The following is a 25,403-nucleotide window of genomic DNA, read 5'->3' on the forward strand; positions in this document are numbered from 1 at the left end:
TGTATTATGAGGGATTTATGAGAATTGAAAAGAAGCATCTAGAAAGAAGTAATTCTTATGTTTGACTTTGTTTTATATGCGGTTGTAAATCTAAATTCTCATTATTTTCCTCATAATACAATGAAAAACAAAAGAAATAGATTTTCAAACCCTAATAAAACAAAGTCAAACATAAGAATTTTTTTTCTAGACTTGACATATATTTCTTCCCAAAATTCCAAGAATAACTTTTTAGATGCTTATTTACAATGAAAAACAAAAGCAATAGATTTGCAGATCCTAATAAAACAAACTCAAGCATAAGAAAAACATTTTTTCTACATGCTTATTTTCAATTCTCATAATTTTCCTCATAATACAATAAAAAACAAAAGAAATATATTTGCAAAGCCTAATGAAACAAAGTCAAACATAAGATTTTTTTCTAAATGGTTATTTTCAATTCTCATAATTTTCCTCATAATACAATGAAAAACAAAAGAAATAGATTTACAGATCCTAATAAAACAAAGTCAAACATAAGAATAACTTTTTTCTAGATGCCTATTTTCAATTCTCATAATTTTCCTCATAATACAATGAAAACAAAAGAAACATATTTACAGATCCTAATAAAAACAAAGTTAAACATAAGAATTTTTTTTCTAGATGCTTATTTTCAATTCTCATAATTTTCCTCATAATACAATGAAAAACAAAAGAAATAGATTTTAAAACCCTAAAATTTTAAGGAATTCAATAGAGGGCGTGAATGTTAGTGAGGCCTGAAAACCACATACTAAATACCCCCTAAATCGTGCCATAGCTGCCGGCTGGCACCTTTGTCTAAAAATGATGCACGGAAACCCCCACTAAAGCAGATAGACCGATGTGGCCTCAGTACTACAAGGGTTAAGAGGAACTATCTGTTATTTTTGAGAATAGAGTTGCCACGGTCAAAAATAGATTTTCTTTATACTTTCATATTTGATGCACCTTGACCTCAAACTAACACACATGGGAAAAATTTCGGGAAAATATCCCCGTTGCCATGGTAACAGGCAAATTTCAATTTTAGGCCTATTTTCACAATTTTTGCATTTTTCAGCAGTCAAATTGTCAAATTTTAAAGCCAGTGTTACTAATATACACAATATATATATACTGTTTTCTTTATAAAGTATGAATAGGTCAAACCTTAGATGCCGCAATGAAAGTATAAAAATAATCACCAGGTGTCAGGGTGGGTTATACCATTTATTTGAAATAGGGGTGTTTTTCAATTTTTTCAAAGTATGAAAATATACCAACTTTGTATAGCTCATAACCCCTATGGTAGTGTTCCAATTTCAACATCGACCACAGCATGTTGAGATGATACATTGGTCTTATGAAAAAGTTACATTTGAGCTTGGGGAAAAAACATCTGTATATACAGTGTTGCCAGACATTTTCCTATTTTTCGAAATTCTACACAAATCTCACCTTAAGTTAAATGATGTGAAAATGAACCATCATCCTTTCAAGGAACATTTATTAGAAAGAGAGTTTTTATTCATATCAAATTTGATCAGTTATAATGGTCAGTGTTGTTTTAAACCACATGGGTGTTGCCATAATTGGGTTTAATTGTGATTTGTGGATATTTTCAACTTTTTACAAGTCATAAAAATACCAAAATGCATTTCTATAATAAAGAAAGAAACATCGACCTTGTCATGTTGAGATGATATATTGGCCTTATGAAAAAGTTATTTTGATGTGGGGGGGGGCGGGGTAAGACATCAGTTTATACAGTGTTGCCAGATAAACCACATGGGTGTTGCCATAACTGGGGTTTAATTGTGAGGTGTGGATATTTTCAACTTTTTACAAGTCATAAAAATACCAAAATGCATTTCTATAATAAAGAAAAAACATCGACCTCGTCATGTTGAGATGATACATTGGCCTTATGAAAAGTTATTTTGATCTGGGGGTAAAACGTCAGTTTATACAGTGTTGCCAGATATTTTCCTATTTTTTAAAAATTCAACACAAGTCTCGCCCTAAGTTAAAAGATATGAAAATGAAACTTCACCTTCATACGGAACATATCTTTTTATAGAAAGAAAGTTAATTTCATATTCAATTTGATCATCTGGGATGGTCAGTGTTATTCTAAGCCATATGGGTGTTGCCATAGCTGGCGTTTAATATGACAATTTAGATATTTCCAGCTTTTTACAAGTCTTAAACATAGTACACATCCTTAAAATTATTGTGGCATGAACACAATATTAAGGTTAAAATTACCCTAAGAACACTTAGTATGTGAATTTAAATTTTAAATATTTCCTTCTATACAGTATTGCCAGTTATTATCACATATATTCAAAATTCAACGTATGTCTCACTTTAGGATTTATATTGTTGAAATCGCTGCCATGAATAAACCACATGGATGATGCCACTATAAATGGAGTTAATAGTGAAAGTTATAGCTATAGTATTTCACTTTTTCACAAAAAACACCCAAAAAGCACACAAATTTGTCCTAATTTGGCGCTTTTATAGGCACTTTGCCTTAATGCACCCAATTTGGCGTATTGTCTCCACTGCAAACCCAGCAAAATTGCTAAGGTACCCCCAAAACCGTGGCACATCCCCGTATACGTTTAACCAGGGAGAACCCCCTCCGGGGTCATGTCATAGGTATACTGTGCCCAGTAGTCCTCTTTTTCTACTTGAAACGGATATTTCCTCAGACAACTCTTATCAACATTTGGTGATTTTTTATTTTGCTTTAACCCTGCAAGTATCTGCAAAAGTGTTCATATAAATCTCCTTCAGTCTTGAAAGCTTAATTTTAGTTAGCTGCTTCCTTTTTACAAGCTCATACAAATTCATGTCATCAATGAATCAATGCTTGAATGATAGAGAATTAGCAACAATATCATGCAACATTTCAATGGTCATTTCTTCTTCAGCATGACTTTAAATGTCATACTTTCGACTCTCCTGCAAGCTCCTCTCGGGAAAAGTAACTGGACATTAATTTGTCTAGCTGTGAAAAGGTTCTGTGCATTATTGTTTTTGACTAGTTTCATATCTTTCGAAACATTTGCTGGATCTATATAGTTTTTTGCCCATTTCTTCCCCATATCTTTTTTGCAAGTATAGTTGGGATGTGTGCTTTAATAATATGGGGTAGGCGTAATTTAAACATTATCTTATACTCTTATATGCATCTTTTTGCAATGTAACAATCTTATGTTATTTTAATTTATTTTAGCCTAGCTAGTATGTGTATATTGTTAAAAAAATTACGGCTTTTATGTATATTTTAAAGTATACATGTTTGATGTTTTCTGTGTTGTATTTTAAGGGGTTGGTCACCCACCTTTGCACAGTATTGTTGTCGGACCTGAGAGCACATCAGACATACCAAATTGCATTTTGAATACGAGGAATGTCCTTCTGATATCAAATAATTTTGATTTTTTTTTAAATTCGCGATACAATACAAATTTTAGGGTAAATTATGTATATTGATTTTTTTGACATATTACAGTCCTCAAAGTTAACTTAATAAATCTAATGATGTGTATTTAAAGTGTATGTAGCCGGGATGAAAAGCCGACCACTAATCAATTAATTAATGTTAATTGAAAAATTTGACCTTCATACTGAAGATGTAGATTTTTTCCCAAAAGACCTACATTTTTAGGTGTTTTGGTGAAAAAATCTATATCTTCAATACGAAAGGTCAAATTTTCATATGGACGGCTTTTCATTCCAGCTACATACACTTTAAGTACATATCACTAGATTTATACAATTTACTTTTGAGATCTGTTAAATTTCAAAAATATCAATTTTTAATCATTTGCCATAAATTTGTATTATATCGCAAATTTCAATATATGTCTGTGTGCTCTCAGGTCCACAAAAAATATGCGAAAACGTCGCTATTTGAACCCTTATGACTCACATCTCACTATTAAACCCTAATTATGGCAACACCCATGTGGTTTGGAACAACACTGACCATTTATACAACTGATCAAATTTAATATGAAAGTAAATTTCATTTAATAAACTTTCCTTGTGAAGGTGAAGTTTCATTTTCGCATCATTTAACTTACGGTGAGACTTGTGTTAAATTTCGAAAAAAAAGGAAAATATCTGGCAACACTGTATAAACATATGTTTTCCCCAAGCTTAAGTGTAAATTTTCCATAAGACCAAATATGTATCATTTCAACATGGTGAAGTTGATGTTTTTCTTTCACATATTTTTTAAGGAATGCATACCATGGTATTTTGGTATTTTTAAAACTTGTACAAAGTTCAAAATATCCACACCTCGCTATTTAACCCTAATTATGGCAACACCCATGTGGTTTGGAACAACATTGACCATTTATACAACTGATCAAATTTAATATGAAAGTACATTTCTTTCTAATAAACTTTCATTTTCAACCTAAGGTGAAACTAGTGCTGAATTTCGAAAAAATAGGAAAATATCTGGCAACACTGTATAAACAGATGTTTTTCCCCAAGCGCAAATGTACATTTTTCATAAAACCAATGTATCATCTCAACATGATGAGGTCGATGATTCATTTTCACATCTTTATTTTAGGAATGCATGCCATTGTATTTTGGCATTTTTAAGACTGAAAAATAGCTGAAAAAGCTGGAAAAAAAAGCTCAACATACGTTGAATTTTGAACATATGTGGCAATACTGTATAGAAGGAAATATTTTCCGAACTCAAATTTAAAATTTAAATTCACATACTAAGTGTTCTTAGGTTAATTTTTAACCTTAATTTTGCGTTTATACATACACGCTATGTAACAGCGCGCGTGATTGGTCGAGAGCCGGGCATAAACAGCGTTTATGCCCGGTATCCCGGATGTTAGATCGCCGGGTAGGGAAAGTGCAGGAAAATCGCGTATTTTAGTAACTTTTTTGTTATTATTTTGATGAAATAAGAATCACAAAATGTTTTGGTATGTATGAACGGGGTTCATTCATATATTTTCATGAGTAAACGGTTGTTTATGCCCTGAAAATATATGAATGAACCCCTAATTCATTCCACAATAATTTTAAGGATGTGTACTATTTTTAAGACTTGTAAAAAGCTGGAAATATCTAAATTGTCATATTAAACGCCAGCTATGGCAACACCCATATGGCTTAGAATAACACTGACCATCCCAGATGATCAAATTGAATAGGAAATTATCTTTCTTTCTAAAAAGATGTTCCGTATGAAGGTGAAGTTTCATTTTCATATCTTTTAACTTAGGGCGAGACTTGTGTTGAATTTTGAAAAAGTAGGAAAATATCTGGCAACACTGTATAAACTGATGCTTTACCCCCCCAGATCAAAATAACTTTTTCATAAGGACAATGTATCATCTCAACATGACGAGGTTGATGTTTCTTTCTTTATTACAGAAATGCATTATGGTATTTTTATGACTTGTATGTAAAAAGTTGAAAATATCCACAAATCACAATTAAACCCCAATTATGGCAACACCCATGTGGTTTAGAACAACACTGACCCTTATAACTGATCAAATTTGATATGAATAAACACTCTCTTTCTAATAAATGTTCCTTGAAAGGATGATGTTTCATTTTCACATCATTTAATTTAAGGTGAGATTTGTGTTGAATTTCGAAAAATAGGAAAATGTCTGGCAACACTGTATATACAGATGTGTTTTCCCCAAGCTCAAATGTAACTTTTTCATAAGACCAATGTATCATCTCAACATGCTGTGGTCGATGTTGAAATCGGAGCACTACCATATGGTTTATGAGCTATACAAAGTTGTTATATTTTCATACTTTGAAAAAATTTAAAAACACCCCTATTTCAAATAAATGGTATAACCCACCCTGACATCTGGTGATTATTTTTATACTTTCAATGCGGCATCTAAGGTTTGACCTATTCATACCTTATACAGAAAATAGTATATATATATTGTGTATATTAGTAACATTGGCTTCAAAACTTGATAAATTGACTGCTGAAAAGTGCAAAAATTGTGAAAATAGGCCTAAAATGAAAATTTGGCTGTTACCATGGCAACGGGGATATTTTTCCCAAATTTATTTCATGTGTGTTTGTTTCAGGTCAAGGTGCATCAAATATGAAAGTTTAAAGGAAATCCATTTTTTGACCGTGGCAAACATTTTAAAAAAATTCTCCAAAATAACAGATAATGCCTCTTAAATATTTTGAGACTAATACTCCACATGTATATTGCTTCTAAAACTTGCTGTATTTTAGATGAACGTTACACAAAATCTATTCTATTCGTAACCCTTATTCCCTCTAAAGGAAGGCTTTATATTTATAAATCAACTACAGGGAATACCACAATAGAAGCACCTACTGTGTTCACATAATATTCCTGTGAATCCTGGTAAGCAAACACAGTCATAACTATTGGTCTTATCTACACATTCAGCTCCGTTTTGGCAGAAATGATTCAAACATTCGTCTATATCTACAACAATACAAGAAACATTATAATGCAAAATTACTCATATTTCAACATTATAAAAGGATTTGCTTTTTAGAAGAAGGGAGTTTAAACTTGTATTATCTATGTGACTTGTGGATATTGCAATATTTGCAATAATATATACAATAATAATGTACCTTAGTGGAAGGTAAAAGGTCGCGGGCAAGAAATTCTTCGCGGTTCAAAGGGGTAGGGTGACAAGCATTTTTCAATCCGGGCAAATTGCCAGATTCGGAAATGTGACAAATCTGGTAATACATTTTCCTGATCTGGAAATAGGTCCTTGTGCATGTATGTAGAATTCGACAACCTTAGGTGGGCCTTATTTTCTTTGATGGAAAGCGCCCACGGGGTTAAGAAGCCATTCAACTTTCACATTATATTTTGGGTTATAGGTGCAGAGATATTTCATCTTCATACGTTAACTATTTACATGTATGGTGGGGTTGATAATGCATATTTCTTACTTGTTTCACATAAGGATCCCGTAAAACCTAGCAGACAGTAACAGATGAATGTGTTCTGGCCGTCAAGACATGCAGCCCCATTCAAACATGGTGAGATTGCACATTCGTTGATATCTAAAACAAATTAGAAGTATTTGTCAGATAACAGAATCCACAGCCAGGGGATGCGTGGCGCGACGCCCCTCCGCCCCACCCCCTCCATGCCAATCCTAATAAAACGTCAACATTTTACTGTAAAAAGCGTTGAAATCAGCCTTTTTTGAGGGAAATCTCCACCAAAGGTCCACTTTTTTCGGATTTGTTTTTTTTTAAATTGCCCTTTATATGGATGCAAAATTCGCAAAAGGTCCCCTTTGAGCCCGCTGCACCCCCCCACCCAATAAAAAAGAAAAATGGATTCCACGTGTGGCGGGTGTGCCGTCAGATTGAACAGGTGTGAATCCTAAAGGTCGATAAAAGCGAGAGCGAGAGAGATCACACACAAGCATAGGGTGTACGGAATAATATATACGTTGTGTGTTTTAGTAATATTTTACTAGTAATTGGTTATGCCATAGTATTAGTACGCACACATGTCATATTAAAGGCTAAAAAACTGCTATGCGGTGTTTTATTTTAAAGATTTGTGTTTATTTTGGTCTAAGATTTCTTTAAAACTTAATTTTTAGTGTAAAAATATGTAATTATCGGGTGTTCAAAAGTACACAGCATAAGATTACGGTTGATATCAATAATGTTTTATACTTAAACAACTCGGGTATCGAATCAAGTAAGTTTTCTACAAAATATGTATCAGAATTTCATAATACTGCAAAAACTAAAAAACTAAAATAAAAAAAAACTTTAAAAAAAAAAAGAAAAAAGAAAAAAAAAAACGAATAAAAAATGGCGGCTTTGAGACAAAGCATATACGTACTGATTTCACACTGGACACCTGTAAATCCTGGAGGGCAGATGCAGCGGAAACCATTGGCACCATCAATACACGTACCACCGTTGTGACATGGTAGGCTCTGGCATTCATCGATATCTATTAGAGGCAAAATATTTAATATAATAGTAGGGGTAGATAGATGTTGATGCTATATTGAAATAAAGCCAATAGTGTAAGAAAGTCATGAATGACTTGATATTTTTGCAGGAAAATTTTTTTGTGTCGTGTCATTTTCTAAAAATGATTTAATTGGAAATTATTCAATTGGTTTTCAGAATGGTCAAAAAGCTTAAAATATGCGCATTTACGAATGTAAACGGGAGCACGGTGGCCCGGAACGGGCTCCGACTCATAATCGGAAGGTAGCGGGTTCGATCCCCGGCGACGCCATCGTGTTGTGTCCTTGAGTAATAATAATAATAATAATAAACAAAGATTTAATATAGCGCCCTATGCAGAAAAGCCTCAAGGCGCTTTACACAGAAAATAATGCAAAACCTAAAACAGCCATATATAACTTAAACGTACACATGATTCAACATAATATAATACACACAAAATATAATAATATTACTAATACATGATAATATAGAAAGCAATTAAATATAGGCACATTTTAAAATCAGTACAACATACTGCAGTTACTGTCCGTTTTCCTATACACAATACACAGTGCTCTTTCCCATTGACGCGTGACCTTTACAAATAGCCCTACGTTAACAGTATGGGGATATGACTAGTTAACGTCGCTGTGTGAAAAATAACCGGCCAATATTAAAAGTACTCTTCTAAAGTTCTAGAAAATATAGTTTTTTAACATGTCCTAAATTTTTAGCTAATTTAGATGTTTGGAAATATTCGTACTTTGGTGTTTTAGTTAATGTTATAGGTAATAGTACATTGCCTAGTTAACGTCGCTGTGTGAAAAATAACCGGCCAATATTAAAAGTACTCTTCTAAAATTCTAGACAATATAGTTTTGTAACATGTCCTAAATTTTTAGCTAATTTAGGTGTTTGGAGAGGGTCGTACTTTTGTGTTTTAGGAAGGACATGTAAACGACAGATAACACCAAAAATATGAAGAAATTATTTCCAAACCGTGTTAAGTCAAAAATCATTATGTTGCTCATTTTCAAGAATGCTGGTTTACAAAAAGCACGACATTGTCTGATTTCGTGAACAAAGCCACACATAACATTGTTTCCTTTCGTTTCCTTTATAATCGGTTACTCAACTGAAGCTATGAATACCAGCTTTATTGCGATATCGCACATGAAAACAGTCACTTGTGCACAACCAGAGAAGATCCGATTTAATCAGTTGAGCTGTTTCAATGAGTGTTATCTTGGTTTAATAGCTTTTAATGGGGTTAAGTCCTGCAAAGGTCGAGATGAATTCTACTGCAGACATGACTGCATCATGAGTAGCAAGTATATATAATTAATACAATGTACAAAGTAAAATACAAAATAAGATATCATGAAAACACAATTGGTGATGTGACCGGCACAATAACATGAAAAGCGTGATAACCCAGGAGAGGAGAGGTTGCCAGCACTTACACTCTCAGCGAAGATCAACAGCATCTTGCTCCCATTGAATGGTAAGTTGGGCTGGGTGTTAATTGAAGTAACATATGAATTAAACAATAATATAAAGTATGAAAGTTAAGCGAATGTGACCGGCACATGAGGCGAAGAAATAACCCAGGAGAGGAGAGGTTACTAGCACGTGCACTCTCAGCAAGATAAAGGCAACAGCATCTTGCTCCCATTGAATGGTAAAGTTGGGCTGGGTGTTAATTGCACATTATGAAGTAACAATAAAGCACGAGGGTTAAGCGAATGTGACCGGCACATAGGCCTACAAGCGAGAAAATAACCCAGGAGAGGAGAGGTTACTAGCACGTGCACTCTTCAGCAAGATGAAGGCAACAGCATCTTGCTCCCAAGGATGGTAAAGTGGGCTGGGTTTAAATAATTGCACAAAGCGAATGGATACACAAAAATACAGCATTACTGATCCTGATGAAAATACATGGTAAAAAGATGCGTCTTGAGCTTGGACTTGAAAACGTCGACGGATGATGATTGACGGATTGCATCTGGAATCTGGTTCCATAAATTAGCAGCAGCGAATGAGAAAGACCTAGCACCGTATGATTTTGTAGATGGATTCGTTGTTACCAAACGACATTCAGAAGCTGATCTTAGCGTTCTGGTGGGTACGTAATGGTGGACAAGATCTGAGATAAACTCAGGGGCCAAACCGTGCAGGGCCTTGTAGCAGAGAAGCAATATCTTGAACGCTATCCGCTGTTGAATTGGTAGCCAGTGTAACTTTTCAAGCACAGGTGTGATATGCTCACGACGAGGTAGTCGAACAACAAGACGCGCGGCCGTATTCTGCACTCGCTGAATTTTCGCGATTTCCCGTTCTGGTAATCCGAAGAGCAGTGAGTTGCAGCAATCTAGCCTAGATGTAACAAACGCATGGATTAGTTTGACTGTTGAATCCTGATCAACATAATGGCGGATTTACCGATCTTTCTTATGCCATGAAGAGCGGATTTACACAGGTTGTCGACGTGCTGGCTCATAATCAGCGATGAATCAAAAGTGACACCAAGATTGCGAGCTTTGTTGGAGGGATAGACGACAGAATCTCCAATCCGTACAGAAGGTACCCAAGTAGTGTTGACAAACCTTGAAGAGAAGTATAACAACTCTGTTTTGCTGTCATTTAGCACCAGCGCATTGCCTCTACACCATGATCTAATATCGGCAATGCAATTTTCGATCTTCCGCACAGCACTTTCGCGATCTTTGGGCGAGAAAGTAACATACAGCTGGGTGTCATCAGCGTAAATTACTGTGGAAATACCATGTGCAGTGATGATATCTTGCAGGGGTGCACTGAATAATATAAATGCGATGGGTCCTGCAACCGAGCCCTGGGGAACTCCACATTTAAGATCAACAGGATCAGAAAGCACATCATTTATCGCGACTGACTGTGTTCTACTTCCAAGATACGACGAAAACCACTGGAGTGCATTTCCTTGGATTCCATAACGAACAGAGAGACGATTGAGCAGTTGACTATGATCAATTAAATCAAAAGCCGCGCTGAAGTCGAGTAAAATCAGTGAAGCTTCTTTCCGTTGGTCGAGCGATGTCAAAATATCATTTTGAACCTTTAAAAGTGCAGACTCAGTACTATGGCACGGTCTGTATGCGGACTGCATAGGTGCATGGAGATGATTCTGGCTAAGATAGGTCTGCAGTTGATTCACGGCGATTCGTTCGATGATCTTGCCAAGAAAGGCCAAATTAGAAATAGGACGATAATTAGACAAGACATCAGCATCCAAGGATGGTTTCTTTAGGAGTGGAATGATGCGAGCATGTTTAAGATGTGATGGAAACATGCCAGATGACAGTGAAAGGTTAACAATCTTTGTTATCACAGGAAGTAAGTCACCCAAACAGGTCTTGAACAGGTTGACAGGCAGCGGATCAAGTGCACATGATGTCACAGACGCCGACTTGATGGATTTAAGAACTTCCTCTTCAGAAACTTCACAAAATTCGCTGAAAGTATTGCTACATGTTTCAGAAGGCGATACAGATGCGGGTGGTGTGATGTTGATTTTCAGACCATCACAAGCATCGTTACTTTCTCGTCGAAGAATGTTGCAGAAGAATCAGCTAAAGCTTTGGGACTATCGTTGTGAGGAAGAACTTTTGCAGACGTTTGAGATGACAACTTTTCTACAATGCGAAAGAGATCACGATCATTTGATCCTGCTATTTGGTGGCTGTGATATTCGGTCTTACTCTTATCAAGAAGCGACTTGTATTTCTCACAGTGATGTTTATAAGATTCCTTATCCACTGTGAGTCCAGAATGCAACCACCTGCGCTCGCTCTGGCGACGTTCTTGTTTAGCTCTTCGGAGGGATTCATTGTACCAAGGAGCGTGTGGGCGAAGCACAATATTCTTCTCTAGTAAAGGCGCATGTTTATCAAGTGTCTTTTTCAGAGCCTCGTTATAACCATTGGTTAGGGAATCTAAATCACCAGTTGTTGCCAACGGCTCCAACGCAGACTGAATGTCATCGGAGAAAACCGCGTGATCAATGGACCGAATCATGCGAGTTTTAATGCGCTTTATTGACGGTCCAGGACGGAAGATATTCACCAAACATTTAACTGCGAAGTGATCAGATGGTAAACCGGTCTGTACCGAGGTACGACTAACAAGATCATCATCTTTTCTTGATATCAGCAGATCAAGTGTATGACCGCTAATATGGGTAGGTTCATGAACATGTTGTTGTAAATTATGACGATCCAGAATATTGCGCAACATTGAACTGTCGTGGTCTTCGTCATCATCTACATGAACATTGAAATCACCAGCTAGTAATATATGATTGGCGCCAAGTGTCAAAGTTTCCAAAAGAGAAGAGAACTCTTCAAAGAACATAGGTGAGGTGAGTTTCTTTTTGCTGTCTTTTGAGGGCGGTATATGGTTACAAGTTCAAATGATGTAGGCCCTGAAGAAACAGAAATAATCATATGTTCCATGGACTTGAACTCGAAGCTGTCCTTCATGCGTATACGGAGGCCATCGCGAACGAGAACGGCGACACCACCTCCTGTACGTTGTTGACGATGAATATGATGAAGCTGATAGTTAGGTAATGTATTTTTGATATTTGCCATCGCATGGTTGTCTCTATCATCTCCTGTTAGCCACGTTTCAGTAACAGCAAGAATATCCAACTTATTATTGATCACGTAGTCGCAAAGGGCAGTTGACTTCCCCTTTTTGTTAACGGATCTGGCGTTCCAAGTGGCGAAACGAATACCCAGGGCATTATGGTTTGAATTTATGTTGCTCCGAGGAACGTAGATAAGATTACTCTTATTGATGGCAGGTTTGACAATTGACGCATTGCATTTCGGGATTCTGATTGTGTTCACTGTTGATATCAGTTTCTTCTTATGTCGTCCCGCTCGACATCCTCTTGGAGGATCATAATCAGAAAGTTTTATTGATGTTGCATTCGTGAAGTACTTGTTTATCACACCTTTCCATTTAGTTTGAAAGGGAGCTGATTTAATCGAGAGTAAGGTACTTTATCTCGATTACTCCTCTCCACCCAGGTGTATTTATGTACTGGTCGACCAGTGATATTTGCTCCTCGTTAAAATGTTCATGGCATGAAGTAAATGAAACTTTTTCCATGATTTATAATAAGTGGTCTCTATTATGTTCAGTTCACAATCTACAAGCACGTGAAAAATTCCTCCCGATCTCAAACACTTAGCCTATAATTTAGACTATGCAAAACGAGCAGCTGAATTTAGGCTCGCTACCAATTTTAATTCAAAAGGGTATTTGTTAATAAATGTTCGCAAATTTTAGATCGTTGAAATGTCCCATTTTAATTTCAAGAGGGCTAAGGGACCTTTCAAACATATCTAGATCGAGAAAGCAGAATTAAAATGCATTCGTAAAATGGCAGCTTTACCAGAGCAAGGATTTAGTGCCTATAGAATAAATATTTTGCGCTTAGCCTATCGGTTACTCACACCGTTCGCGCCATTTGCTACGTTATTAACCATAAAATACGTAACAAGACACGAAGTCAATTTTCGCCGGCACAGCAGAGGAAGACCTGCGAGATACAATAATTTTGTAGGAGATGCAAATGCATTATATTCCGCCTGGGAGGAGCTGATGAGATTCGAACCCGCTACTTCTTTCAGTTCATTGGACAGAACTACCACGCTAAACCACTCTCCCATATTGATGAACAATATTAAAAGCAAAAAATTCATCTTACCCATATCACAACGGGTACCAGTATATCCAGGCGCGCATGTGCAGTAGTGTCCATTAACAGTATCTGTACACGTGCCTCCATGTTGACATGGCAAACTTTCACATTCATTTATATCTGTAAATAAACACCATGATGACAAAATAATTGATTATAGGTTGGGATAAAGGATAGCAGGCTATAACTCACCCGATTACTGATATCGGAATATTTAAGTAAATAATATTAAATAAATACATAATTATAAGAAGGAAACAATAAACAAACAAATAAATAAATAAATAAATAAATAAATAAATAAATAAATAAATAAATAAATAAATAAATAAATAAATAAATAAATAAGTATATAATCATCGGTTTAGAAAATATGGGACGCAGTGGTCAACCACTAGTAATGAGAATTCTTTCAGAGCGATGAGAATTGGACAAAAAGGATGAGAATTAAAATTGTCTCGTACTATGGACCTTTCTCATCCAAATGAAGGAGAAATGCCAATTAACGTTTCAACCACCTGTCGCATTGTTTTAAATGACGAAATTATTCATTGTTTTAAAATGTGTATATGTTTGCTCCAACATTGGTTGGGGAGGGTGGGAGTTGATTCGAAATTGGTTGGAAACTATACAAATAAAAAAAATCAATTCTCATAGTTTTGTCCAATTCTCATCGGTTTGAAAGAATTCTAATTTTAAATTTCCACTAATGAACGAAGCCGCGCCTAAAATAGGAATACAATATAATTGTTTGAATTTATTTCCGTAGAAGGAATAAAAAACACAAAATAATACTTACCCACGTCACAAAACTTCCCAGTATATCCACTGACACATGTACACTGAACATCGTTGATACCGTCAATGCACATTGCTCCATTTTGACATGGAGAGCTCTCGCATTCGTTCGTGTCTGTTGAAATGATATATAAAAGCAATTAACACATATAATACTGGTATATATATATATATATATTTAATTTATTTTTAAAATCTAGCACTTAAGCTTCGTACTCCATGTTACCATGTATAAAACAGGGAACAAGATTTTCTACATAATTATATTAGCATACTGCCTTTATTACAAAAAAACACATCAAAAACAAACAGACACCAGACAACGATTTACACACTCAGTACAGAACCCCAAGCATATCAGTACAAAAAGCAATGCAACATTCTTTATTATACATTATGAGTAATCTAAATAGCATGTAGGTCTACATAAAGTACACACAAGGCGTTTTCCATAAAACTATTCAAACTTCAACCAGTCAACATCATTTAATTTATTGATTAATATTTGGGGAACAAATTGTCAAAAATAGAACTCTTTCACTTTTCTGAGAAGAACTCATAATCTGTTTACTCTAAAGTTAAGCTGAATTTATACTCAATCGCTTTTGCAGAAAAGTGATTTTCGCGCATGCTAAATGTTTACTTACATTTCCAGAGCGTCAAGCCGATCAATCGATTCAAATCGTCGAGGCAAAAACGACGTCGCTTTTGCAAGTTGAAGAAATTTCAACTTCCCAGCGATATCGCTTGACACGTGAATGCGTCAACCAATCATATACAACCATCTGAATATATTATTTTGCTAATTAATTTACCTTTCTCGATTATTAATTTTTGGTGATGAATTAATTCAAAGCAATAATTATTGACAGCAACTGATGTTTTAAAAATGTATTTTGTGGCATTTGGAATATTTTAATTGCCAATCGAAACCAAAATCAAGCTGTTTGAGACAACTTGTGTTACTGTCTTTCTGTACGGGTGTGAGTCATGGGTTATCACCAAGGACATGGAAAACAAAATCAATGCCATTGCAACAATTTGCTACAGAGTCATGTTAAACATCAAGCGTGTGGATCGGATTCTAAATGAAACCATCTACAATCTGACCAACACCACTTCACTGGTTGCCAGAGTCAAGATTCATCAACTCAAATTTCTCGGCCATATACTGCGTCTTGAAGACGACGAGCCTGTGAAAGAATATGCCCTTTATATTCCAATACATGGGAAGAGGAAACAGGGACGGCCGCGCACACTGTACTTAAAGTATGTCCAGTACCTCCTGGGATATACTGAAGGGATGTTGCAGCCAAACAAAATTGTTTCGCTTGCCCAAGATCGCAATAGTTGGAGAAAGCTTGTAGTCGCCTGCTCCGCAGCCGACTGATGATGATGATGATGATGATTGTCGTTTGCAATCGCTATCGCCGTGATAAGTATAAATGCAAAAGCGACGAGCGATGCATCGTAAAATTCGGCGATTGCCCGTCGCTTTCCAAAAGCGTTTCATCGTAATCGCTCGGCGATTAAGTATAAATTCAGCTTTAATCTTTTATCTCTAATGTCTTAAGATATTTTGGTAACTATCTGTGTCATTTTTTTCTTCTCATTTTTAAAAATTTTTATCAACTAGGTGAAATTTACAGCCAAAAGGGTTAAAAAATGTGTTAATTTTTCGTGAAGTTGATCAAAATTAAAAGCATTTCTTAAATATTTATATCTATTTTTTTAAATAAATAAAAACATGTTTGTTTTTTAATTTGGGTAAAAACAAGGAGTTTCTTTGGATTTTTTTCCAAACCTAAGCATTATTGGTGAATTCGTCAAGCTTTTGCCTGTACATTTTTATACTTTAGACCAACAATTCAGCAGTTATGATGCCCAAAAGTTTCCATAATTCCATGTTTGGGCCACCCTTAATTATGACTTTTAGCATGATTTATACGCTTACTTTGATTACATGTAGATCCTTCAAAACCATCTCTGCAGTCGCAATAGTACATGTTGATAGAATCATGACATGTTCCACCAAACGCACATGGGCTACTTGAACACTCATCTAGGGGAGAGCGGGGAGTGTTCGCCCTATTTTTTTCTGACCAGCCTAGCGATGCCAATTTTAAGGTTAGGGTTGACCTGATTAGCCCATGTGAAAGCCCTATGTCTTAGCTATATACGGCCACAATCCCAGAACTATAGACCTTACAATAGCAACAGGATAGATCAAACAAAAAAGTTTTGCAAAGTGGCGCACTTGCCCCATATTGGGGCAGGTTCACCCATAGGGTGGGGTAAGTTCACCCTAATCACAAAAAAGGTTTAAACATTGCATAACAATAACATATTAATGCAAACATTTAGCAAGAGTATACAGGGCATTCATTCTCTTCTGGGGAGTAACTAAATTTGTTGCAGGGGTCGGGTCAGGGTAAAATGTAGGGGTCCAAAGTGAGCTTAAACGTATCATGTTTACAACTTCGGGGAGATTATGGATTAGGACATAAAAGGTGGTATGAGTAAGACTGATACCACATAACTTTAAAAAACATGCTTTTCAGTAGTTTTACCTTGTTTAATGGTATAATTATAAATATTTTGCATAATACGCCGATGGGGCAGGTCCGCCCTCCAGTTTGGGGTAAGTCCGCCCGGGAAAGATATAGGGTGAACATGCCCCATTCTCAAAAGGGCGAACGTGCCCCTTGTGCATATTTTTGTATTTTCTTCAGAGTATGCAAAATACAAATTGAATAAGGAGTTTATAACTGCATTAAATCTTTGACAAATCCCATATGTTCCCAATACAGATTTCCATTAAAACCATCTGTATTTATGTATCAATGATAATACAACATTATTAATGCAAGAAAAAATTACGTTTTGGTGTAATTTTTTTGTTTTGGCTGCAGTTCGATGAACACGTCCCTATATGTTGCGTAGCTAACATGAGAAGTTTATAATGACCTATGTCACCTAAATTTGCCATCACCAAATTCCCCAATAGCCGTAGTGCTGAGAAACAAGGGGTGGGCGAACCTACCCCTAGGGCGAACACTCCCCGCTCTCCCCCTACATCTAATTCGGTTTAAACAAAAATTGTAGATTTAAAGTAATAATGTACGACCTTTATATAACATGAAATTGGTAATTTTTTTCCAGAACAACTGGAGCTCGACATACAGTCATGTTTTTTATTACGACTTTATGTTCTCCCATAGAACTGCATGTTAATTGGCCAAAATAACTAGTGGGATTTCTTTCACTTTACATTGTTATTTCAACATTTTGAATAAAGAATAGCAAAATTAAAATTGGAAGAAAATCGTACCTTACGGGGTCCATCGCATGTCTTTCGCATTATGTGTTAATGTTGCGCTAGTCATGGGTAGGACAACTAAGGGATGTTATAAACCCTTATCCTTACCCCACCCTTACCTTAAACTATAACCTATAACCCTAATCTATAACCTGCATATAAGCATAATTCTTAAACACTTGAGAACGTTCCTGCAATCTTATTGTTTCTTACCCGTGTAATATGACACGATATCACACGGGTCAGCGTGTGTGCATCAATGCGATACGAGTACTCGCTATTTGAACCAACCGGAGGCGCATAGCAGCAACGCGACTGATCGATTTTAAGCCCAAGGTAGTTGATTTTAAGCCCTAGGTTGTTAAATGTAGGATTTAATTTGATTATAATTTGTAATACTTATGATATTTCTATTTGAATTGAAGTGTTGTTTTACTTACAATAATGATGTCGCCCGTGTTATATGAGACGATAGATGCATTCTAGTGGCTAAAACCAATACCTTTATTCTCTTACTCTAACTTAAAATGCCCTAATCCCTAACTTAATGGACCAATGACTCTTCGAAATATGGCTATTGCAGTTCCATACACTTCCTATGTAAGACAAGTATATGACCTTCTACAAAGAGAGTCGCAATTTCAAATGGGGTTATCTGAATGGGTGTTTCCATTTGAAATCTACACCCCTGTGTGGAAGATTAAGGCCATGTCTTCCATATGGGATGTATGGATTTCAACTGCAATAACCCAATAGTCTATAATAATTGCATGTCTTACTTGTTTCGCAACGTATCCCTATAAATCCAGGTGCGCATGTGCATTGATATCTGCTAACCTGATCACTGCAAGTTCCATCATTTAGACACGGTGAACTAGAGCATTCGTTGATTTCTATTTGAGAAACAAAACCCAATAAAAGTATAGTCAACGTATGGTTAGCTAATTTATGATATTGATAGTTTAGCCAATATGTACACATACAATAATTGCTATCATTTTTATGGATGTTACAACGTGGTTTTAATTGCAATACGGGAATTTACAGAATATACACCACTATACTGTTACCTAGTTCGCAATTAGTTCCCATGAAGCCATCGGCACATTCGCATTCATAGTAGCCTATTTGCTCAAGACATGAACCACCATTCATGCACGGCATATTAGCACATTCTGCTATTTCTATACAAGTAAAAAGAGTAACAAATTACTGTAATTTCTACAGACTTTGAATTGGGCTATTCCAGTTGAACTTCATACACTGACCCCTATGAAATAACATTTATCTCCCAGAGGGGGTGTAGATTTAAAATCGAGTTACCCTTGCAGGCAATTCACACTCCTTTTGTGGAAGATTAAGGTCGTCTCACGGTTGTTTGATGTGATCCTGTGATCATTTATTAATGTTTTTAACAAAAAAAGTATAATTTTAAATTCTAGACCTTCATAGTACCAACAGCTATCACACTAGTAATATACGCTCGTACATACATATTTTAGCTCTTTGTAGTTTTCTTAATCATTTTTTAAATATTTTTCTGCTTTTTGTAGTAAATTTTATTCAATAAATTGTATATTTGTATGCAAATTGAGAGGGCTATACACATTTATTTTAATATAATTTAGCCCAATAATATGAGTTATTCCTTTTATTTTATGATAAAAAGTAGTTTGAAATTTTCTTTGCTATTTTTTATTAATTTTTATGATGTTTTAATGTCATTATACAAATGTCTATCCTTGTAAAACATTTCTTTGCTATATGTTACTAATTTTTATGATGTTTTAATGTCACCATACAAGTGTAGATCCCTTTGCTTTAAAATGGATACGGTTCTACATGCCATCAAACAACCATAGTCTTTCTAGGAGGTGTATTGATTTCAACTGAAATATAGCCAATTAGACATCTTATTCTTACGCAAGGTTCAATATAAGAGGGCTACCTAGTAGTAACAGGTTTACCTAGTAGTATTTAATTGGCTAACCGATTCAATGACTAGGTGTGGGACATTCTGTGAAATGTGATTGTTTTTAATGATTATTTGTTTTATTGTTTTCAGGTTATTGCTTATAATTTTTCATTTTCCATTCATCAAAAGGTATGTCCAATAACCAGCATACTCATTGTTACATAATACTAGTGGATTTAAAACATGTAGCAACAAACTTCACGCAATCGATACGCCCATTGCCCGTATACCCAGTACGAATATAGCAAATCTCGAGCAATCGTCTAATGAATACCATTGCCCGTACACCATGTTACACGTGAAGGTTAAAATACCAATGGTGTTATAACATGTTGTAAATAACATAACGCAATCGGTATTTCCATTGCCCATGTACCCAGCGTTACATGGTGTTAGTACATGTAGCAAATATCACGCAATAGTTTGACTTACCATTGCAAATGACACGCCCATTGCCCGTATACCCACTGTTACACGTGCAGGTAAAACTACCAAGGGCGTTAGTACACGTAGAAAACATCACGCAATCGTTTTGCTGGAGTGCACATTCATCTATATCTGTATGAAAATAATAATGAAATAATTGATGAGGTAAACACTTACCATAATGCCAACAATATGCATAGGATACTGAAGGTAGTTTTCGACGCTAAGGGAAATCAAGATTTTAGTCAAGTAAATAAAAATGCAACAATTCAATCAAGTGATAATCGCAAAATGTAGACATATTTGGAATTTGAAGAACTAAAAATTGAAGGATAAGTCTATACAATCAAGATGTTGCGTGTACGAAGATAATGTCTCAAATAATACCTGGTTAGGATAAGTTTAACTGCAGAGTTGTATGTTGGCACCACAGTGATTGGCACATCTAAACCTCTCTCAAAAAAGCCGATTTATTTTTTGTTTAGATTTTCTGAGTGAGCAAATAGGTCTACTTAGTCATTATGCTTCAAGACAAATGCAAATTTATTCTATCTATCCCGTTAAGTGGATCCTTCATTCTGAGGGTTGTTGTATTTGGGTGCAAAGGTGCTGGATGACGGGAACATTATTATTAACGAAGGATACCGTCCCCGGCCCGGGTACCCTCCTGAACAAAAGTGGTGCTGGAGGGTGCGAGTAAAGCACGGAGGAGCTAGTTAACGGGGATTCAGCGGCTCCTGTAGATCTCCAGTGACTGTGACTGGGCATTGACCACTGATGCTGGTAGTGTGTTACAGATGACACTTGGAAAGTAGCTGTGCTGGAAAGATAGAGTCCTACAGTGCTGTTGTTTGAACTGATACAGATGACCGCTGGTTGATGGGAAGAGATGTGGTGGAACTGCCGGTGTTACTGTATGCCGTGGATGATTCTGTACAGTATGATCACTTTACTGTGTGCCCGACGTTCATGCAGGGATTATCATTGGAGACAAGCTAACATCTAGGTTACGTTGTGTCTTTGGTTGAGGTCTTTGGTTGAGGTCATGTGGGGTTTGATCCGCGACTGGAGCTTCTGCACAATTTCACATTTGATTTCTGAGGATGGAACAGCAGGGTGAAGACTTCCGATGAGGTTAGGTAGGGAAGACGCATTAGTAAAGACCGATGGATGGGACTACACCAGATTTATCACAGCTTGTGATGAAAGACCAAAATCTCTTTGGATTACTGTCCAAACACATCATCACCCAACATATCACCGCTGTAATTAAATTGTATGTTGACCTGCAGTCTCTTTCCATTGTTTTCTTCTACTCTTTATTTTGAGTCCATACACTGCACTTTTTTTACTTACAAGCTAGGCATGACTAGACAAGGTTTTGAGTGACAATTGATCATATGGCTGACTAAATCTGATGGTGAACAAATTAGATGGGATCACAGTGTCCAAGATTTGGTGCAGCTAAGTAATGATACGAGCAAGTAATGAGTAATGATATGATTATTAACTGGTGTGTCAACAGAGCCGGGCAACAGAGTTTGAAGAGAGGAACATGTTACAACTATTTTCACCACAAACGAGATCAAATGTGGTGGCAAGTAAGCCACCTCATCCATCAGGGCGATCCTTCCTGATTCTTTTTAGCTGATTTTGTCTAGCTACAATATTTCCCAGGTACTTTTACTCAGTCTCAACGCAGGACTATCGATTCTTATTGTTCTGCAAGGCTCACTCAGTCATTTAATGAGGCAATACAAACGATCGAATTTAGTATTCAAATGAACAAAAAAAAATTTCTCGGCCAAATGAAAAGCAATAATTTTCATTTTTTCAGTAAATGTCAGGAAAAACTGTAATGCTTGATACTGTATTTTTTTTCAAATCTTAGTGTTAAACTTAGGCGTGAAATTCAATCATTTAGTGTAAGATTTTCGATTTTGATAGGCTTCAACTCTGCCTTGGATCAACCTTTTAGCTTTTCAAAGTAATATAGTTGGCTAACGAAGGATTTTTCCCAACTTTCTAACGCACATCACCGTGAGCGATATATCATAGTTTTGTCAGAATTTCCGTTTTGATTCCACCTTTTTTCACTGCCGGCTGAAAATGTTTCAAAATCAACGCGTGAAATCCAAGGCATTGTAAATCGATATCCCCGGGTGCCATATGCAGTGATATGAAGACCGGCCTGGCTACAGTGTTGCTAGAACTTCAATATAGCAAAGAAATTCCCAGGCCTAGCGGACCAATGTGTTGAAATTAGGTTCTCCTCAAAACAACTTTGCCCAGCATTTGGTAAAAAACAATCAACAATCTTACATGCAATTGGGCAATATTTTAAACAAAACTTTTATTTACAAAACATAAATAGGCCCTACTACGCTGTATATTTTATAAACTGTTTGGAACACACTTCCAAATACCCGGGTCCAAATAACCTTCGTATTAACATCCCCAGACTTTCGTTACCGTATTTAAACGCCAGCTCAAAACCAATTTTTGTAAATTGATGGTTTTTATGTTTGTTTGTCAATTTCGTGCTTTACGCGCTTTGAGTTCCTCATCGGAAGATATTGTGCCTTATAAGAACCATTCATTATCATTGTTAACTTAAACCTGTTCAAGCAATTAATTAAAAGTGCTTGCCTAAAAACAGAATAACTTGGATGTTAATACTTGACCTAGTGTTTCAATTGTCATGAAGGTGACTGGGTATGGTGCCTTTTGTTTGTGTTTGTTTGAAACTGCTTTTGGAATAACAATACAAGGTTAAACATGGAAGTTTATAAAAAAAACCCTATTAAATAACCTAAAGGAAAGTCATATTTAAAATGTGTTGAGTACCACCCCAAAGTTTCCCTATATACACCCCCTACTACCCACTTCACACACCTCTGCACCCACCCCACGCCCGATAGGCCTATAGGGCCTACATAATATTACATACCGGTATAATAATATTTATATAGCACGTTATAGCTATACATTTAAAAAGTATAGCCCTATTATGACAAATAGGCCTACATGTCAAATTAAAAACAAACCCGAACACAAGCCTGAAGGGTGTAATGAAAATGCCAACCCGCGATGGGGGGGGGGTCATACAAAATTCACCTGGAGATAGGAGGGACAGAAAAATAAAATCCCCTATAATAACACACTCATTTTTCTAGGTTTGGACAGTACAACGTGCGTCTCTTAATACGGACTAACCTAGGTAAACAAACAAACAGACAAAATGGTCGACATAATCATGGAAACCATATTTGCCATTGCAGGCTATCACCATGATCAAGGAAGCAAATATCCAAAATTCACTTTAATTTACCAAAGCACCCAAATGGGAGATTTGGGCAACAAAGTCGCCCGTCGAGTAATCCTGCTTTCAATGCAGAAGAGACCTGGATTAGATCAATGGACTTATCGACTATTTATGCTGCTTGCTTTCGAGATAAAGTACTGAGTTTGAGATTTTAGGAGCATGACGTGAAAAAAGGTCAAATTAAAACGGAAATTCTGACAAAACAATAATAGATAGACCCACACGATGTGCTTTACAGAGGTGGGAAATATCTTTCCGTAGCGAAATTAATTCCGAAAAAAGCTCGTGGACGGATGTAAGGCCTATAAAATTCATAAATCTTACACTAAACGACACAATTTCATACCTAATTTTAACACCAGGATTTTTAAAAAAAATGTATATCCAAGCAATGTTTTAACTGACATTACTGAAGAAAAAAAATATTGCTTTATATTTGACCGAGAAAATTAATTTCGTAGCAAAAAGGTGTATATCTGAATTGTGCTGATTTTAACATGTATCGATCGACTTTTAGCGCGACTATGCATTTCTAAAGAATCGGTAGTCCAGCGTTATAGCTGTACTATTAGTAAAACAACATAAACAAATCTATATCATGTATATAACAAAAGTATTACTTACCAGAACACGTTACTCCATCCCTGTCAAAGCCTTCATTACACTGGCATGTAAAGCTGCCCGGTGTATTCGCACACGTGGCGTATTGATTACAATCAGATAAACCCTCTACGCACTCATCGATATCTGAATAATCAGCATATTAACAAGTTCATGTTTTAACCATATACGAACAGAAAGTATGGTAGAAGGAAATTAAGAAAGAAAGAAAGAAAGAAAGAAAGAAAGAAAGAAAGAAAGAAAGAAAGAAAGAAAGAAAGAAAGAAAGAAAGAAAGAAAGAAAGAAAGAAAGAAAGAAAGAAAGAAAGAAAGAAAGAAAGAAACTAGATATATCTAAGACCATGAAGTCCAGCCGTGACCTTGAAATGACCTCTGAGGATCTTCAAATGACCTAGGACAAAATTGTGTTTTCGTGCAGAATGCATGTACTAAGAGTCTCATAACAATCCATCATACGAAGAAGAAAAGAAATTCAATTTAAGAAAACAAAGGGCAAAAAAGCATAAAAGAACAAAGAAGGAAAGAATATAAGATAGAAGGGGAAAAGGGAAAGAAAGTGAAAGAAACAAAAACATTTTAAATACAAATAGCTTCAAGAACCTTTATATACTTTTACCTTGACACTGTCGTCCATTACCCTGATATCCATCTTCACATATGCAATCAAAACTTCCCATGGTGTTCTGGCATCTAGCGTTTACATCGCAACCTGCCACGCCCTGTGAGCATTCATTTGTATCTATAAACAATCAAAATGAAAGTAGGGCCCAAATAAAAGTAGCAATAAAATATCAATAAATAAACTTTTAATGTTGTCTTTTAATTTACTTTTTCAAATTAATATTTTTTGTGGCCTGTAATTGACTTACAGAAAGAAACATTACCATTACCGTGCCTTTTCAGATCATACCATTATGTTAATAGTAAGCTCTTTGTCAAACACACGGGCCTACCCATACCCTCCACACATCATCCCTCCACACTCACAACACACACACACCCTTATCGTATAATAACCAAATAGATGAAACAACAAAAATGATGATAGAGGGCGATTCCAGATCCTAGGTGTACCATGAGAACGATCATACAACATGTAATGATACTAAAACACCTTTGTTTCCAATGGACATTTTATTGTGAAATGTCATTGTACAAGGAATA

At 35.9% G+C, this 25,403-nt stretch overlaps 2 protein-coding genes across 2 annotated transcripts in view; both read right to left on the bottom strand.

The window, feature by feature from the left end:
- Nucleotides 1–16,632, bottom strand: part of LOC140145987 (uncharacterized) — a 61,420-nt gene extending 44,788 nt beyond the window's left edge. The window contains exons 1-6 of the mRNA XM_072167722.1: nucleotides 16,528–16,632; nucleotides 14,575–14,688; nucleotides 13,782–13,895; nucleotides 7,905–8,018; nucleotides 6,989–7,102; nucleotides 6,390–6,503 (exon numbers count right to left, since the gene is read on the bottom strand). Of these exons, the coding sequence (XP_072023823.1) occupies nucleotides 6,390–6,503; nucleotides 6,989–7,102; nucleotides 7,905–8,018; nucleotides 13,782–13,895; nucleotides 14,575–14,688; nucleotides 16,528–16,579 (622 nt within the window). The 5' untranslated portion in view covers nucleotides 16,580–16,632. The remainder of the gene's footprint in view (nucleotides 1–6,389; nucleotides 6,504–6,988; nucleotides 7,103–7,904; nucleotides 8,019–13,781; nucleotides 13,896–14,574; nucleotides 14,689–16,527) is intronic.
- A 241-nt stretch (nucleotides 16,633–16,873) lies between these two features.
- Nucleotides 16,874–25,403, bottom strand: part of LOC140138976 (uncharacterized) — a 43,609-nt gene continuing 35,079 nt past the window's right edge. Inside the window, exons 20-25 of the mRNA XM_072160760.1 lie at nucleotides 24,856–24,978; nucleotides 24,243–24,365; nucleotides 20,300–20,425; nucleotides 18,963–19,076; nucleotides 18,672–18,785; nucleotides 16,874–16,878 (exon numbers count right to left, since the gene is read on the bottom strand). Of these exons, the coding sequence (XP_072016861.1) occupies nucleotides 16,874–16,878; nucleotides 18,672–18,785; nucleotides 18,963–19,076; nucleotides 20,300–20,425; nucleotides 24,243–24,365; nucleotides 24,856–24,978 (605 nt within the window). The remainder of the gene's footprint in view (nucleotides 16,879–18,671; nucleotides 18,786–18,962; nucleotides 19,077–20,299; nucleotides 20,426–24,242; nucleotides 24,366–24,855; nucleotides 24,979–25,403) is intronic.

The sequence above is a fragment of the Amphiura filiformis genome, chromosome 2 (genome assembly GCF_039555335.1).
Source record: "Amphiura filiformis chromosome 2, Afil_fr2py, whole genome shotgun sequence".
NCBI classification, from domain to species: Eukaryota; Metazoa; Echinodermata; class Ophiuroidea; order Amphilepidida; family Amphiuridae; genus Amphiura; species Amphiura filiformis.